The sequence below is a fragment of the Paroedura picta genome, chromosome 4 (assembly GCF_049243985.1).
Source record: "Paroedura picta isolate Pp20150507F chromosome 4, Ppicta_v3.0, whole genome shotgun sequence".
NCBI lineage: Eukaryota > Metazoa > Chordata > Lepidosauria > Squamata > Gekkonidae > Paroedura > Paroedura picta.
Window position 1 is genome coordinate 114,917,796 of NC_135372.1, and position 19,426 is coordinate 114,937,221.

General features: G+C 41.4%; 1 protein-coding gene across 5 annotated transcripts in view; it reads left to right on the plus strand.

Moving 5' to 3' along the window:
* The window catches only part of TOX2 (TOX high mobility group box family member 2), a 298,443-nt gene that overhangs the window by 223,925 nt on the left and 55,092 nt on the right, over positions 1-19,426 (plus strand). For 3 of the 5 annotated variants that reach the window (XM_077335266.1, XM_077335267.1, XM_077335268.1), the window contains 2 exons: positions 6,873-7,112; positions 18,483-18,710. In XM_077335266.1, coding sequence (XP_077191381.1) covers positions 6,873-7,112; positions 18,483-18,710 — 468 coding nt within the window. The remainder of the gene's footprint in view (positions 1-6,872; positions 7,113-18,482; positions 18,711-19,426) is intronic. The other 2 variants (XM_077335269.1, XM_077335270.1) reach the window with 1 other exon arrangement.

Below are 19,426 nucleotides of genomic sequence, written 5' to 3' on the forward strand. Positions count from 1 at the left end.
GATGGCTGGTAGTTTATGACTTCACTTGAAATCATTACATTTAAGGTAATATGAGGTACTAAGACAGTTCTGTCTGGGATGGTCAATTCATATCAGGTCATAAATTGTTATTGCAGTCATCAAGTGATGAACATGCATATGTGAAACAGCTTAAGGGTTATTTTGATGCCAAGTAGATTAGAATGCTGCACTGATCTCTTTGGAGGATGGGTGGAAATGGAATACAAATGAAACTTTTTGAAAACAAAGCACATTCTCATATTTATTGAATCATACAGAAAAGAGCTGCAAAATTTAGTCCTGCTCCTCAGTTGACTTACACCCCCCCCATGCCTTTTGAGTATCCGAACCCAACATGCTGTCTAGTGTTGTAGAAAAGCTCTTGATTCTTGACCTGTAGCAATAAATCTGCTGCTGCATTTGGATTTATTTCTGTTGAAGCCTACTGAGCCCTGCCTGCTCTTCCCTACATCTCTTACTTTATGAGCTGCTAATGGAGTTGGCAGGAGTCCCCTGCTAATGAGAGATTGCACCTCAGTGGGCTTATCGGAAACGAAAATTGTTAATAAATAAAGCCCTGGGTCTTTAAACTCATGTTAACATTAATCTGATTAATATAAAAAGCAAAAAGTCGGGGGAAATGTTTTAAGACAGTGTTTGATTTACCTCCTGCTGGTTTCCACTGTGTCTGAATCTGATTGTATCTAAGTAGCTGGCTTAGGTCCATCTCTGTAATAATCAGAGGGAAATCATTTAGGATACTAAATTAGTTAACAGTTTGATTTTACCTATGCCGGTCAGTTGAAAGGGACAAGTCACTCCTCCTGTTTTGTTTTGTTTTTTTACTAACACAAGGAAGTCCACATAGAGCACATTGCAGTAATCTTGGATGTTACCTGGACAGATACCACAGCAACAAGATCTTTTCTGCTCAGGAAGGGCTGCAGCTGGCTCACCAACCAAAGGTGGCAAATGGTGCCACCTTTGCCATCTGTTTATCCAGCAGGAGGCACATGTCCAGTAGCACTCTCAAACAGAGAAGGTCAGAAAAGTTTCTATGCTTCTGACTTACCACAACCTATGTAAACAGAGCTGTTCGGGAGGGCATTTTTCTAAAGGAATAGAGCTACATTATATCAGAACTAGATTTAAAGCCCATTTTACTTGCCATAAAATGGGCACTAGATTGCAGCGGCGTCTGGCGGCGTACTGTGGAGGGGTAGGGCTGGACGGTGTGGGGCGGCCCAGCGAGGGTGGCGGCACCATCCGTGGGGGTGCAAAATGCGTTCTCCCCCCTCCCACCCGGCGGAGCGCGGAAGGTGTTGTCGGGTCCAGGGCTGCATGGCGGCGAAGCGGCTTACCTTCAGGTGGCGGTGGCGGCTCCTCAGCTGGCCGTAGGTTCCTGGAGGTCGTTGCTCGGGCGGGGTGGAGGCGGGCGGCCATGTTGTGGCCTGCGGGGGTGGCGGCAGAGTAGCGGCGGTGGCGGCAGCGTGGCACGGGCCGCGGATTGGGTCGCCGGCACGCCCCAAGTCCGCATCGCCATCTTGGGTGAGCGGGATGTGTTGTGGGCGGCAAAGGGTGTAGCAAGCAGAGGTGGCGGCGGAAGGCTGCAGCCATTGGCAGCAGCGGGGAAGCGGAGAAAGGCGGCGAAGCAAGGTGAGGAGCGGCAAGTGGGGGAGTGGGGGTGGGAAGGGCGTGGCCGTGTGGGGCTGGGGACGTGGGTAATCGAGCGGTGTGGGAAGGGTGGGGGTTGTGGCGGGCAGGGACGGACGTTCGGGGTGGGGGTGGGAAGGGCTGGGGTGGAGGTGCGTAGGCAGGGTAGGCATGCGGTTGGCGGAGGGGAAGGTTTTTCCCCGAAGTCCTCGGCCGTGGTGCAATGCTCCTGGCAAGGATGGCGGGCAAGGATGGCGGGTCGGGAGGAGTGTGGAGTTCGTGGCGGGCTGTCCTCAAGACGGGCCAAGTGTCCAATAGGGAGGCGCATGACTTGGCCCTCGAGTGCCACTCGCAGGAGCGAATCAGGAGCCGCTTTGCGGCTCCTGATACGCTCCTCCGAGTTTTTATCCTGGACAGAGCCCGCCCTAACTCCTCCCCACCAGCCCTTACTGGTTTATTTAGTCCGCGGCGCCACGGGCGGTTTAAAGATGATTCAGGAATACATTTTAAGAGAGAGAATAGGTATTATCTGTTGCTGCTTGTTTTTTATCTTGCTGTCACTGCATTATATATGTAATAACATTTCTTGCATTGTTTGTCCTGTTTGATACTTATGCCTTATTTCATATTGCTTCTGTTACATTGTAAGATGCCTCCTCATCCTATTGATTGTACTGATTTACATTATATAATCCTCCTGGAGTCTCAGTGAGACAGGTGGACTATAAATAACATAAAGTAAAAATATTCATCCTTTCTTTTAATTGGACAATCTTTTGCTTCCTTCTTTTGGCTAAACCTAAAGGCTATGGCACGGGTTCATGTTTTATCATGGTATGCAATTGCTACATCAGAAGAGGAATGTATATTTAATCATCATTTACTCCTCTATGTACAGGTAGGGAGTATTGTGTTAACACTTGGTAGAAGAAATACGAAACCCCAGAATATGTCCAGTTTAGGACCATTGTGCCCATAAAACAATAAAAGAAGCCAGCCTACTTTAAAATGACCAACTTGTAATCTTGTCTGTAACTGAAATTTAGAACATCTCTATGGCTATCCTAATTGAGATGCATTTGTATTAGCACTTGGGTCACATTTGTTTTTGTCCTTTCCTGTTACAGTATGCTGTTTTTTTCTGGACCATATTATATATTACTGAGGTTGGTTGAGCGGTGGGAGGGGGGAGCTACTAGTTTTCGCCCCCTTGGAAATGGTTTTATGATTGTAATTTATACTTTTTAAAAATGGGGTTTTATTGTGGGGTTTTATTTTCACTCTGTAATCCACTGCAAGCCAGTTTGCCTTTGAGCAATGGGTAACAAATCCAATGAATGAATTAATGAACGAACAAATGAATGAATGAATGCTGGAATTCGATGATTGGGACTCTTGATAGCTAGTTTTGTTGTTAAAAGCACTTTTGGGGGAAGCAATCTGGATTGGGGAGAGTATGAAAGAGAGGGGTTAACACGTCCCTCAGTGCCACTTCACCTAGCTTCTTTAAGCATAATAAGAAAAAGTGCACAGGTGCATATTGTACCAGGGGGCAATTTCAGTAGGTGAAATGGTGCTGGGGGAAGTATTAATCCCTTCATTTTCCAATGCAGCAATCCCAATTCATATTCCCCAGTATCTTTCTAGGACCAAATTACAGTTTTTAAAATTTCTGTTGTGGAACTTCAGCAATAGTATAGTTTAACATTCATTTAGATATATTTTCTTTTCCTAGAATCATAGGCATAGATCATAGTAGTATTTTTGCTCATGTTGCCAAATGAATCATAATAAATGTGATTCATGGTAATGTGAAATTTTCTTAATTATTAGTTCAAGGGGAAGGGACAACATTACTGTAGTAGTTCAAGGGGGGATGACAACTCTGGCTTAGCTGAATTCTGTGATTCCAATAGATATTGTTTTCCCTTCAAATGTTGCTGTTCTGTGGGATTTCAATCCCTAATAAACTATGAGCAGAAGGTAGACAGACTGCACTTTTAAAAAATTTTAAATGCTGTGTAAACAAATAAAGAACTGGTTAATTCTTCATTGTGCCAAAGAATCTTGAGTGACAGGCTATTCCAAGAGATCTGATTAGTTAGCATCAGTTGAGCAGCAAAAGACTTCTAACCTGGTTTCTGAGGAGAATTCAGTCTGATTTCAGTCCTAACTGAGAAGAGTTGAGTACTGACAGCTTTGAAATTCAGCCTGGACTAAGCAGTTTAGAAAGGGGAACTGGGGAAAACTGACAAGAGGTTTGGGAAGTAGATGGAGACCCCCATTCAGGCCAAAGAAAGGGGATAGATCTTCTAGTGAGAGGAGAATTTCCCTACCAAGTTGAAGTTAGCTCTGAAGAGAGCAGAGATCTCTAGTGTGGTTAGAAACTACCTCTAGAGACTTTAAGAGTTAGTTATAAACTCAAGATGAGCACTGGTGTTTCAAGAGAAAGAGATTGGACACTGGAAAGACTGTACCAGCCTTCTGGAAACCAAAAGATTCAGTGAATATTCAAAGAAAGTATATTTTGTTAATTTGGAATATAAGAACTTCTTGAGTGTCATTTAATTTGTATAAGTTAAAGAAGGCTCCATTTCTTCCTTCAGGTTCCTAGGCTGGGCAAAACAGCCAAATTATTGTGACAGGGTAGGACAGTCAGAATTCTTCAGGAAAGGAAAAACAGATAATTCAGGCAGCTCAGTCACACACAAAAATTGCCTTTGAGGGACAGTAGTCTTCATATCATGTTATCTATAATAATCCATGAGCAGAAGGCACTTTGATTTACACAATTGGGTTCCAAAAATTTAATGCAGCCTCTCCATAGATGCAGATCCTTGCCCCTTGTCTCAGCTTTTCCAAAAAGTATCAGGAGTGGTTTAGAAGGAGAAAAGAGGAGGTGGTTGGATTCTGTTCCTCCTTTTAAAATTATTGAAATAGTAATAATATTCTAAGAAGATACAAAATCCTGATATAGTAAAGTTATAATATATATGGGTACAATATATATTGCTGTATATAAAACGAAGACCCACAGGGCAAGGTATCTTATCCCTCCCACCCCCCTTTCTTGCACTGGTGCACTGTGGCTCCTGGGATCTGGCACAGCCATCACCTGCTGCTTCTAGGTCAAGTGCAGCCACCAGGCCCACCACAGCTCCCAGACCGTGCCACAGCCACCAACGGCCAAGCTGGAAGTAGATGATCTGTAACAGCCACCTGTAACATCTGTAACAACAAACCTATTTTAAGATTTCAGATTTTTCTGCAAAACTGGGGGTCCCCAAGTTTTCATGAAAATCTGTTTCATATCTGTGTGGCCCCAATCCACAGATTTAGATATCTAGAAATGGGAGCCAAACGTCACCATTAGTTACATAGATTACTATAATCCAAATGCTGGCAGTGAGTGGGTTAGCAGATGCTTCAAATTGTAAGAACTGCCAGAGTGAACAAATATTGCATACCCTGAACATTAAAAAGGCTGATTCTCAGATCAGCTAGCTAGTGACAACCCTGAAATAAACATATGTATAACTTCTAACTTACCTTTTCTCCCATCTGAAGCAAACAAGACATGTTTACTGGACAGAATATTTTTTAAATTGTTCATTTCAAAAAGTTTAGCCTCAAACAATTTAATTTCTAGTGCCCTTGGTTGCCTTTGGCTATAGTGTTGCATTTTTAAAATGTATCCGCATTTAAAAATTAGATAATATACATTACATTTGCAAATATGAATATATTCTCTGCACAAGTCCAACTTTTAAATTTGAAAAATAGTAATTGTTCTTGTGATTTTTCAGGGCTGATTTGCATGTTTGTATTACAGAAACTAACCTTATCTGAATTAAAATATATATTTTTAAAATAATTATTGGCAGTGGTATTAGTGGCCGTGACCTTCAATAAAAGCAGTTTAAAGAAACACACATAGTCTTGAGAATTACTGAATAACAGTGGTCCCCAATCACTGGCCCGCGGCCCGGTGCCGGGCCAGGAGAGCCTTGGCAGCGGGCCGCAGCTCCCTCTCCCCGCCCCCCTTGCAGCTAGAAGCTTGCCAGGCCGCAAGCAAATCGGCCGCTGAAACAGCCGATTAGCTTGTGACCCGGCAAGCTTCTTACTGCGGGAGGGGGGGGGGAGAGGGAAGCATGGCCACCGGCACACCGGTGGTGCAAACACACATGCGCAGCAGGTCCACACATGCGCGTTTGCGCGGGCCCCGGGTCGCCCACTCCCCCCACCCCTTGGCAGCGGTCCACAACAGGAAAAAGGTTGCGGGCCGCTGCTGTATATAACATTCTTTAAATTAATGCTGCCCTTTCTGCCCCCTTTTCTGAGACCTCTTCTCCAGTCAAAATCTCTCTTTTCCTCACTTTCTGTTTTCAGCTCCCTAGGTATGTCAGCAGTTACAGAATTGTCAAGTTTTGGAAATACCCATTCAGAATTGAGAAATACGATTGCTCTTTGTACTACATCAGTTTTGTTATTCTGTTGTAAAGTATTGTGTGGTCCTTCAGGCAAAGTTTCTCTTCATTTTTTCCCCTCAAGCATGGATTCTTGTATTGTCTTTTCATCATTGGCTTTTATGATAAAAAATGGGAATATCTTTTATGATTTTCTTGGGGATGGAAACAAAAAATGGCTAGCCAAAATCTATTTGACCATTTGAAAAATAAAATATTAAGGGTGCAACTGGCAAATCTTTGGTGTTGACCTTAACTGCTTGTGTGTCCCCTGCACCATATTTAAGATCTGGGATAGTGCATGGCCCAGTGCAACAAGAACTACCCTTGCTATTTTTGCAATGACACCACAGTAGCATAACTGTAGTGGGAGTTATGATAACTGGACCTCAGGGGTTGTCCAAGGGACTATTCATGCATTATAAATCTAATCCACATATACTAATATTAACTGTATTCTATACTTTTTTAAAAAATAGCATAAAATATGTTGCTGTATTTTTTGCAGCTTGATCTCGGTCTTCTGTTTAATGGAACAGTTCAGACAACAGGAGATGGTGCCTTAAACTAGTATTTTTAATTAGTTTGTTTTCCCTGAATTGAAAAGTCTAGTTTTTCCCCCAGGGTGATTTACATCTCAGCCAGAGAGAGAGAGAAACCCCAAACATGCCCAATCTGTATCATAACGTAATTTTTATAAAACAAAAATATACAATACAATTTTAATTAAAAAGTAATATTCTCCTAACTCAGATCCAGGAGATGGTCCACTCAGACGCCACTTCCTATGATTCCAACCATCAAGTTCCCCTGATCAATCGACCAGGGATGTTAAGCGGTCACATGAGTGCCCTCAGCCAATCACAGCTGATTTCTCAGATGGGTTTGAGAAGCGGTGTTACCCATGGTTCCCCATCACCCCCCGGAAGCAAATCTGCTACACCATCTCCCTCCAGTTCTACTCAGGAAGAGGAGACAGAATCACATTATAAGGTACGTGCAGCCATGCCTGTTTTGACAGACAAACTGTGTGACAGTGGCAGCTAGTCTGCAGTGGAGGAAATAATGTGCAGCAGTCAGAGCAAAAATGGTTTTGTTTTTCCTTCTGAAAGAAATACTTTTTTTTTTAGCTAGGGCTGTCTACAGAGAACATTTCTGAGTTAAGAAATCAGAAAGCATGTCAGTTTTTTGAGCTGTAGAAAGTACTGTCATGCTATATTGATGTATATCATAAATAGTACAATTAAAACCATTAATTCTGAAAGAAGCTCCCCTCCCCCCTGAATTTTTTTTTCTTGTCCTGCTGATGATGCCAAGTACATCCTTTTGTACTGTCGTTTCAGATTAGGACAATAAATGCATAGTTCGGTGCATTCCTTCCCTCTCTTTGGTTCTTTTTTTTCAGTTACTGACATTCTTCTGTAGAAACAAAATTCACATATTTGTCTGGAAATGGGAAAAATGGGAAAACAAAGATATCCAGCTGGGGTTTCAGCTTCGTAGTTTGCCACTTTATTTCCAGAATGAAATGGCAAAGAATGCAACTGCTAGATTTTAATTCAGAAAGGTATTTAAATAACAGCAACAAACTTCAGATTTAGTCAGTAAATTAGAGTTCTTTTAGGCTTCTAGCAAAAATCTTATCCGTCTGCTTTGATTAGCAGTCAATAGATACTGGATTAGTTGACAGTATCAAGCAGCCTTAAAAAAAACCTGCTCATATTTTGGACCATTATGTTACTTCTTGTCCTCATTATGTGTGCAGTCATCCTCTACCATGTTACATTTATCAAATATGATTATCCCATTGGGCACAAACCATCACAAATTAAGAACCTTTAACTTAAAGTACTGAACTTGACCAGATTTTGTCCATGACATTTTCTCCTTGGGCTGTCTGATGCGTAACTTCTGATTTCAGACAGTTGTTACCAAAATTATAAGTGAGGCAATCAAACTATGTGTTGTGTTTTGCAGATATGGCAATCGTATCGCTTTTAAGATTTGAGTGGTTGAGTTCTTGGCTCATTCCATAAAGCTGCTGATGTTTTCCTATGGTCATTTAAAGGCCTTTCTACACCTTTTCTCTGCCTCTTTTTGCTAGCCTGCTGGCCCTCACAAGTCTCCTTTGGAATTCTGAACCCCCAATATTCCTGCCACGCTTATGGAAACCTTTCCTCACAGCAGAGGAAAGGCTGTTGTGTGCGTACACTGGAAAGAAAGATGGAAGGTGACCTTGCTAGATGAACAAATGGCAGAGATCAAGCTTAAACAAAACTAAAATAATTTGAAATGTCAAGGGAAGGCCTTGCTGATTTTACATTTACTTTTTAAATACTCTTTACTAGTGTTATACACCATGGCTTATAAGTCATGTTTTATGTAATCAAAAAGTGTAATCTGAGAGAAAAGTAACTTAAACTTGTAGCTAGGATATGGAGGTTTGAGTACATATCTGGTATTTTGATGCCTTCGTCTCAGTTTTGTTTATGGTCTGGACAGGAGTTGAGTTACACAGACTGTTGGCTGCCCAGGGAACAATCAAGAGCTTTAGCACAAGGTGTAATCTTGAATATAGTGGAAGATATAACTGAGAAGGGGAATTAAGCATATATTATTGAGCATGAAATATCCCTTCCGATATTAATAAGAGTCTGTGACACACCAGCACCATCTACAGCGCATCAGAGGAATCCTTGTGCTGTGACTAATATTTGGCCAAGACCCAATGAGAAGAGGGAATTTGCTGGTCTCCCATATTTCGAGTACAACCTACACATAAATTATTCTAGTTCAGTGAGGAAAATTCCAGTGGAAGCAATGGAGAAACCATGGAAAAGAACAATCTTTTGTCCCGCCTCCTCTTCCTCACTCCAAATTTGCCCTTCTTCCAATTTTTCCATTTGTGCTGTTTCAAACCTACATTTTCTAGAATGTAAAACCCAGGAAAGAAGAGATCTGGAACAGAAAAGCAACCTCCTCCTTGTTATTGGTCCATCCTCGTAATATTTATCCACTCCCCATCATGCTCTGTAGAAGCTACAAAAATATTCCTCCAAATGTAATTCACATATTAGAATGTTCACACAGCTGCCACAAGGATTAGGTTCTGTGCTGAAAACTCATTTCCCAGGTTTGTGAGGTTCTAGTTCATACCAAGACTACAGTGCCATGGTTTCCTCTGCTGGATAAGTTTACCTACTGAGCAAGTGGCAGCTCCCTGATATCCCTTCAGTCTGGGGAAATTGTGCAGGGCAAGACTTAAGCATCTTCACTCTGCATCCTGATCTACCAAGTCCAAACAGGAATTACATGCATGATATGTAAATTAGCCCTCTAGTATGCATGATGAACTTCCGCAAGGAAAACAAAGGAGGCACTGTAACAACGAGAGAAGGGAAAAACACGTTCACCAGAAAGTCTCAGCTGGTCTTGAATAAATATTGGAATTTTTTAGAGACCTTTTTGCCCCTTGTCTGCTTATAACATGAGTGAAATAAGTAAAGTTGCCTAATCTAGAGTGATGTACGTGTTATATTTTAATGTTTAACTTGGGTGACATTCAATGATAATGGCGCTTAGTTATTTGAGTGGGATGTTTCTTAGGAATATGTTTTCATTTTTTTGTTCTCATTGTAAAGATCTTCCTACCTTTATGAAAGCCAAACAAATTTGTGTCTAATATCTTAAATATTCTTTACATTATTCCTCCTAGATCATAGAGAGCTAACCTAAGAGACAGGGTCTTGCAAGCTATTGTATGAAGCACTTTAGACTTGTCTTTTTCCTGAAAAAAATGGTTCAGGGACTTCACTCAGTGTCATCCTATTGTTATATACAAATTGTTACACAATTTATTTCTGAAATACAAGAATAACTAGACATTGATTGATAAGATAAGCCTTTGTATCATGGTATTTTTGTATGTATACACAGTGCTTTCTTTGAAACTTTGCAGTTTTATAATGTGGATTAGTTTAAAGTGTGCTATTTTATTTGTTTGTTTGTTTGTTTGTTTGTTTGTTTGTTTGTTTGTTTGTTTGACTTATAGCCCGCTGCTCCCGCAAGACTCGCAGCCGGTTACACATCATTTGGCCAGTAGTTATAGGTATAAACTGCTTCCAGATAAACAGAATACTATATTGTAAATAATGGAATGGTACATGTTCACACTGTGGACTTTTGTACCATTTTAAAGACATTTCAGATTTGACAGTGTTTGTTTTATCTTTCCAGTTCTACCCATCACTGATGGCCAAGGGTGACCTGGCAATCGAAATCCAAATCATGCCTTTCTGTGGTCAAGTAAACATTGACTGACTGCACATTCATGTAGTCCCAGGCATAATTACTTGGGAGTAGGTTCCATTAAAATCAGCAGAACATATTTCTGAGTTAATGTGATATGTTAGGCTATTGGCATGTTTGCAGCTTAGTGGCTCTAGAAAAACAAAACAAATACACACAAAAGTCTTTGGTTCTCCTGACCAACATGACATACCATCTGCAATGAAATTGGATTGGTACCCCAGTACAAGGCAACTTAAGTCACTGATGTCTACAGGAAGAGTAAATGCCATAAAAGCCAGAGCTCCAGGCATTCATAGAACTGTATCCTTTCCTGTAACTCATAATGCACATAGCAATTCTACTAGATTGCAGTAATTTGTAGTAATGTTTACCTGGAACGTTTCCTGACCATGTTAATGGGGAAGTGCCTATTTTAGTGTGCTACCCAGGTGTAAACAAAGTGCAAAATCTAGGCTCAGATATATACAAGCTTTCAGATATGCTATTTGGGGTGTTTTCTTCCACACTTTAATACAATTTTATGCTGACTCCCACTACTTGTAGATCACACAGTGCCATTCCAAGCAGAGTTATACTAGAGGTGTGTTGCTGAACCTACTATTGGATATGACAGGGCTATTATTGTCTTTGGGTTATATAAAAGCTACATCTACTCATATGAAATGGTAGCCCCCATTAGTTCCTATGGCTGTCTAGAAGTAGACCTGACCTCCCACCTTCCCAAACATCTGCTGTTGGTTTGTTAGGTATCACTTATAATCCTTTTAAAATGGCTGAAAGGGCTGCCGCAGAGCAGCTCCTGACGTACTTGGAGTACGGTTCAGTGCTTGACCCATACCAGTTCGGCTTCCATCCTAGCCACTGAGTGGAGATGGTGCTGGTCATCTTGGTGGATGACCTCTGGTGCCAGCAGGATTGGGGCGGTTCAGCGGTGTTCATACTTTTAGGCCTGTCAGCTGCATTTGATAAGGTTGACTACAAGCTACTAGCTCAGCGCCTTGCTGGGGCAGGGATACGGGGGACAGCCTTTCAGTAGCTGTGCTCCTTTCTCTGGAATTGGACACAGAGTGTTGCTGTAGATGAGTAATTATCCTTCCATCTCCCTTGTGGGGTTGATCTTGGACTACTCCTCCTTACCTATGGAGGCCCAGGTTGCAGGAATAGACCACTTAGCATTCTACCATCTGTGCCAGGTGCAGCTACTAGCACCCTACCCGTCCACGGATCACTCGGCCACAGTGATTTTTCATTCCTGGCCCCGACCTGGTGGAATGTGCTCCCGGGTGAGCTAAGGGCCCTGACAGAGCTTTTGAAGTTCCACAGGGTCTGTAAAATGGAGATCTTCCACCAGGTCTTTGGTTGAATCTGGGCTGGTCAATATCTGGGCTTCCCCCCTTGAGCAAATTAAATCAGTGCAGCTTCCTTGACCCCGCCTCCCAATATGGTGTCATCCATCTGTTGAGCTGGGGGAGGCGGGGTTAGCTGCTGCTGTTTAGAATTGGCTGTGTTTTAAATGTAATGGGATTACAGTTTTATGGAGGGTTTTGTTGTAGGGTTTTTATACTGCTAGCCAGTTTCCAGGAGTGGCAGGATGCAAGTTGAATCATAAATAAATAAATAATAAAATTTAAAGAGACATAGGCACCAACAGTTTGACAGGCCAGAGTCCTCTCTCTCCCATCCCTGTGCCTTCCCAAAACACTTCTGAGACACTTCTGAGAAGATATCAATTTTCATTACTGGCAGAATTTTGGAGTGTTTTTCATCACTTCAGATGTCCGCAAGCTAACCCAAATCAGCTAATTTCATGTTTAATTTCAGCACAGGTATATCCACACCACTGAGTTATACCTGTGTTTGTCTGCTGAGTGTGTAAAAAAGCTTAGGATACTGCTGACCATTACTTGGTAAGCACAATTGCAGTCACAATTGTTTGTTCAATCATTTCTTAGGCCCCTTTAAGAATATTGATAGATTCAATTAGTGCTCATGTGAGAAAAGTTGTATCACATGAAATTGCCTCTTGCACTTGGCTTTCTTATGGCATTATCCCACATTGGGCTGGGTACTTTTTGTGCAGTCTGTACAGAAGTATCGTGTCTTGGAAGTCGTAATCATAGACAATGACTTCTCTCTTTAACGAGGCAAAAAGTTATTGGTGAAAAAATCCCTCTGAGAATTCTGTGTCCCATGAAAATGCCCAGTAATGCAGCTTAGTTTATTGATACTCTTTCCTGTCGGTACAAGATTTACTGCATTTGTGTGGTAAGATGGAGCATTTGGCTGGGAGCTTTGTAGGGGACATGGGGAACAAGTAGATGATTCTGGGAGTTTAGAAATGAACAAATGTTTCTATATAGTTGGTAAAAAAAAAAAAAGTGGAGTCAGATTATTCAAACCTATCAGGGAGAGCAGATCTGGCCACAGCTTAGGCTAAGGACAACCAGAGTGAAGCCATTGGAATTTGCATTCTGTGTACCAACTTGAAATATGCAAATTATACATTAAAATAAACCACCGGGTGGAATGGGCATGCCTTATTAGCTAAAAACAAAGAAACAGAATTACATTCTGAAGAGCATTTTTGTTTGTTTATGTTATGTATGGTCTAGCACATGAACTTTCATCCATTATTGCCTGATGTTCAGGTCATGTTATAGGAGAACTCAGTGCATTAGTAAATATGAGAGGGTTGCATTGTGCTGTGAAGGCTTTTAAGGTATGGGCTGCAATTAATGATGAGTGAATTCTTGCCAGCCTAGCAGAACCCAAGCAATAACAGCAACTGAACCCACCTTCAATGGACCTTATATACCATTGCCAATCACTATTGTATATTATCTAGAAGGTTTAAAAGAACATTGCAGAGACAAGATGCTTGTGAATTTACCCTCTTATGGGGCATATGTGTAGTGGGACAAATACTGCTCTTTCGTCCCTGAGCAGATTTTTTATATAGAGGTCTGAACACAGGAGGAAAATATAAGGTGATGTGTAGATGATTTTCAATAACCTCATTAGTAACTTACCCCCAGCAAAGAATTCAGATTCCACCATGAAACGCTCCATTCCAAGAGTGAGGAGAGGAGAGCCAGATCTCTCCCTCCCCCTCCCCCTCTCCCCCTCCTCCTCTCTCCTCTCATGCCTTGCTACAAGTGGGTAGCTCGCTGCTTGATAAACAGCCACCCATTTAGAATAAGCTTAATGGCTAGAGAGGACCGAGTGAGCAGAGAACATTATTACTTTTGCCATTCCCATTTTCTTTGAAGAGTTCCAGAAAACGTGCCTACTTTTACACTTGGAAGACTCCAAGCACTTTTGGCAGAAGTACTTGCAGAAACCATCGTAGCATAAGTCTCTCCTGCTAGCTGAGTGACTGACAGACTGTCATGTTAGATTACTATTTTTTGCTTAATGGCTTGGTATACTTTCCTAACGTTCTGAGTCGTTTCTCCCCATTCTTTTCAAAATGCATATTCTTGCAGGGCAGAATTGTCAGGCCGCTTAGAATGCCTGCTGCAGAGGTATCAGAATCAGAAGCTTCATTCAGAAACCCAAACAGCAGGCCCCACTTCTAGAAACTGTTGTTTAGGCTGCGTTCAGGGTTTAGTAGTTGGCTTTGAATGCTTCCAAAAATTATTTTTCCACCATACACATCTCAATTTAAAAGATACCTTTGCACAAAGTGGCACTTCATGCGTACACTACTTTGATAAAAGTGCACATTTGTACCCAAATCCAAAGCATGTAATCCTACAGAGTTGCCAGCAGAAGCAAATATCACTGCCAAATGGGGGTGCCAAAGGGGAGATAGCTCTGTCCACCCACCTACCTACCCATCCTTCAGGACCAAGCCCTGCTCATCCACCTGCCCCAGGTACCAAATAGGCTAGATGTGCCACTGCACCTCTTTTGCTTTTGTTTGGGCTCCAGGTTTAGACTTTTAACTAGCAGTCAGTTTATTACGGTCATTGGCCAGATCAAATGGCCACAGTATTTAAAATTTCAGTCATACAATAAAATCTAGATTATGACGTTAATACAAAATGCAATGTTATGCAACTTTTAACTAAGGGACTGATATTTTCAATATCATTTTATAGCCTATTTTTAGAAATATTTAGTCTGAGAATCATTCCAGATTCATTTTAAGCTGCTTCATTTTTTTAATCTTGGTTTATGCCTTCTTGTGTTTTGATTGGGGGCAGGGTAATAGTTGTTACAGTGTTTTGTTGTTGTTGTTTCTATTTTGTAAGGGAACTTGGGCTGGTTCCCTGGAGAGATAGCCTATACATTTTCCAAATAAATGAATAAATACAAACAGAACACAGTCAATGAATTGATACTACTCGAGAAACAGAATGAGGAAATTCAGAATTCCAGAATCTGGAGAGAGAAATTGCATGAAGAGAAGGAGTTTAAATAGAATGGGGAATATAAACTATGACACACTAATTTCAATCTCCAGTAGGAAAACTATCTGAAATGTCCCTGGAGAGGCTATTCTATTTTAATGCTGCCCGTGATTTTCTGTCTGGTTGGTCATCTCTCTCATCTATCTCCTCCCCATTGTCTTTGTTCTCTCCCTTGTACTTTTAATGGTAAAGCTTATCTGTTGAGCAGTAGATTTTTTTAAAAAATGAATGGCAGCTTGTAGCCACTGTGTAATCCTTGCAAAAATATTCAGATTGCTTTACTACAGACTTGTAAACAGCCAATGACAATAAGTGACTTTTCCTGGTGACTGACCAGGGAAACTTTGAAAAACAATATTTTATTTTCTTTTGGCTGCCCAACATGAATATATTGCAAACTAGCAGGCAAATAAAAAAAAACATTGTGGACTATTAACTTTTGTCAGCTTATTTGCATGGCTGCTTTAATGTATGTAGACACAAGCAATATATTAACATTACATGAACTATTGTCCTGGAATTAAACCCCACAGAAAATACCTGCATTGAATTTTGAATATACCTTTAGAGGATAGCAATGTAAAACTTTAAGTACAGCTAATTTACCTATATTAAAGATATCCTTTCACAGTGTTTTTGCATGTGTATGAAATAAGTGGTTGCATGCCATTTGTATAAGAAAAGTCAATATTGTCACCAGAGGATAAAGTATAAAGATCACCATTACTTAAGAAGTTAACATTTCTGTCAGTTTTTGGTGAAAATGTGTACACAGTTGAATGAAACCTGCTGGGAAAGCACTAGAGATTACCGTGGAGATCACAAGCTGCAGAAGTAAGAGGGTTTGGGTAGTGAAAGAAACTTGACACTCCCCTGGGAGTTGTTTTGCTAGAATTGCCAAGGGAGATTATAGGTCCATGGGGGGAAGGAGAGAAGAAATAGCTGATATTTCTTAGAAATCTTGTTGTGTTTGATCTTTGGCCTTGGCGTTCATAACAGAGAATGAAAAAAGCATTGCAACGCCCACACAGAAAGCAGTTTTGACATTTGTAAAGCTAAACAACACAAAGGCAAGTGAAAGCAACTGCACAGTGATTCTAGGCAGTAGAGAACATTAAAGTTCAGTGTCTGAGCATAGCTGGAATAGAACTATTGGGCTGCTGTTCAGAAATGAGAGATTAAAGGGGTCTCTCTCTCTCTCCCCCCCCCCTTCCCCCAACACACAAAGTCCTTACTTAACAAAAAGAAAGAAGGAATGCTCAGCCCTCTGGACAGAGACAAATTCCAAAACGACTGATGCTGATGTTTAGTGGGAAGCCAAATAAATAGTCTCTGGCCTTCACCATAGGGAGGACATGCTCAACTAACCCAATCATTAATGTCTCTGGAGAAGTAACAAGATGGACAGCAGAGAATACAATAGGTCCATTAATCAGACATTGAGGAGGGCTTTTGATATAGTCTGTAGCTGTAAAGGATGTGGACAAGGTTAGCAGTACAATATCAAATATTAGAATTTATTTCTTTAAAGCTACAAGGGGCACTTAGCAGGGGAGCATGGCAAGGGGGGGGGGAGGACCTTACCTGTCAGTCACTGTCTGGGTCCTAAAAATATTAAGTGTCCAAAGTAGCCAGGCAGAGATGATGGCTGGGGATTTAGTAAGAAGTTTCTTCTCAGCTGGTCAGATTGTAACACCTGGTTTATGATGTGAGAACTAGGTGTTATAGGACACATATGGCTGATAGTAAAAAGCCACAGTCCTGTATTTCCTCCTGCTCTCTTTCCCCTTGTGATTTATTTCGTTGGTTTTGATTTTTCTCCTGACTTTCTTCCAAAGAAGAAAGTTGCTCCAGTTATATCTAGTGGATTGAATCCCGCACAAACCAGCAGCAGCAGAGGAGAAAGATTGATTTCCTAGCCGAGCATCCTGGCTTATGTGGTGGCCAGTCACATACCACTAGAAGGCTTAATGGCAGATAACCGTTATCATTTGAAGATTATTTGCATACATGAATAAGCCGCCACAAATAAAACTCATCAGTTTTGACTCAGGACTTCATGACAACCATTGGATTGTCCCAGCACATGGAAATGGTCTTGCATACTGATTCCACATGCCGGCAGCCGAACCACTGCTGGGAGTTTTCAACAGGGCCATGGGCCCCACTGCTTCCTGCGTCCCCATGGGGGACATATTTGAGTGGCGCACCAAGTCTGCCCTGGATTACTGCCTCCACATGGAAGCAGCCAGGGCAGAATGGTTCTGCCACCCGTGGTGGGGGCAGTGTTTTTGTTTTTTTTAATTGCACGAAGGTTGGACTGCATTACAATACAATTCCACCTTCATGCATTTTTTTAAAATGCCCCATTTGGCATCGCAGCCAAATGGTTGAGCAACTGCAGGCATTTTTAAATAGAATGTCTTTCCTTGATTTGTTTCAACTGGGTTTTAGGCCATGATTTGGGACTAAAAGAGCACTTTTAGCCTTGGTTGATAATCTTTGCTTACAGAACTGCCTGTACAGGCACAGAAAAATCACAGACCTATTCTGTGGTGAGCCCAGTTCTTTGGAGCAGGGATAGTCAACCTGTGGTCCTCCAGATGTCCATGGACTACAATTGCCATGAGCCCCTGCCAGTGTTTGCTTGCAGGGGGTCATGGGAATTGTAGTCCATGAACATCTGGAGGACCACAGGATGACTACCCCTGCTTTGGAGTACACTGCCAAAGCAGGTTAAATGCTACCTTTAGGAAGGCATATACCACAGTGCTGTTCCAGAGAGCTGTTCTGGAAGGCAAATTTTTTTTCCAGCAGAATTGGCTGTGAGTTTGCTGGTCGTATATATTTTAAAAGCTTGTGTGTGTGATTGGATTGTAATGTATGCCTTTGCAACTTAGTTTCTACAGTGTTCACCACCTTGAATTCGAGGAGAAAAGGCAAGATATAAATGTTTTAATTAATTTAATGATCATAACATACGGGCTTTGTTTTGCCTTTATGGCTTTCTAGTTACTTTGAAATCTGATTCACTATTGTTTTTACTGTGTTTTTGATGCTCTTTTTATATTTTCATTGTAGCTACCTTAAGCACTTGTCAAAGTAGAAAAATAGTACATATATTTTCTAAATAAATATATCAGTAGCATCTTCCACAACCTTGCACACAGTGTTTTTCAGTAGTTAGTTCACACATTCAGCTTGCAACTTCAGATTATTCAGTAGTTAAATAGCGAGTATTTTAAAAATGCACCTGTGTTTGTGAAACTGCTTGTTGGGTAGCAGAAAGAGTACACAGTGCACATAAATCTTATTGCCCATACACAAATGTATGTGTAAAGTCCCTGTTTGGTCAGCGTGTTTCGAAAGCTTCGATTATAAAAAGAACATTTGTTACAGAAATTATGAGTGTATCTGTATTTTAGTTGCACCATAATTCATGAAAAGCTGAAATTCTTGAGCTGTTCGGTTAAGAAAAAGTACAATTGTGAAAGGCTATTTTTGGAAGGGACAGTCTTAATTCCCTTGGTTTACAGACTTCTTTTTCTACCAGGTACAAAATTCAGCACAAGCTTCGATGCAAAGCAAAAATAATGTGAAGTACAGTCATTAATGCACCCTTCTTGACATTCGACAGGTAACTGGAGAGAAGAGACCATTGACGGATCTGGGCAAAAAACCTAAAAACCAAAAGAAGAAGAAAAAGAAGGACCCAAACGAACCCCAGAAGCCAGTGTCTGCTTACGCCCTGTTTTTCAGAGATACGCAAGCAGCCATCAAAGGACAGAACCCCAACGCAACCTTTGGGGATGTATCAAAAATCGTTGCATCGATGTGGGACAGTTTAGGAGAAGAACAAAAGCAGGTGAATCTCTTGTCAAATTTATCATTGAACTTTTAAAAAACTGATTATGCAAATATTTAGGGTATTCAAGGTGCTCGATGTAAAAAACCAGTTTCTGCAAGAATAAAATTTAGTAATTGGCTTTCTCCTCTATAAAATAAAGGCTAAGTTCTTCCAATACAGCTTTGTCCCCCCTCCCCAAAGAAACACCCTTCCCAAAACCCTCCATGCTCCTTCAGAATGGAAACTTTAGCCACTGGGCCAGAGGCTTACTAGGGTTTATATGAAGAGAGCAGTAGTCTCTAATCCTGTAGGTACATAGGTAAAGGTAAAGGTATCCCCCTGTGCAAGCACCGAGTCATGTCTGACCCTTGGGGTGACGCCCTCTAGCGTTTTCATGGCAGACTCAATACGGGGTGGTTTGCCAGTGCCTTCCCCAGTCATTACCGTTTACCCCCCAGCAAGCTGGGTACTCATTTTACCGACCTCGGAAGGATGGAAGGCTGAGTCAACCTTGAGCCGGCTGCTGGGATTGAACTCCCAACCTCATGGGCAAAGCTTTCAGGCGGCTGCCTTACCACTCTGCGCCACAAGAGGCTCTTGTAGGTACATACAATGCATTTATTTTCAGATTTTGCAGAGGGGGGTTCTGTCAGACTTTACGTTGCAGTGTGATTGCAGTTCTTTGTTGTAATAGTACATTCTGTACCTGAGTTTGTGTAAGTTCTGTGAAATTC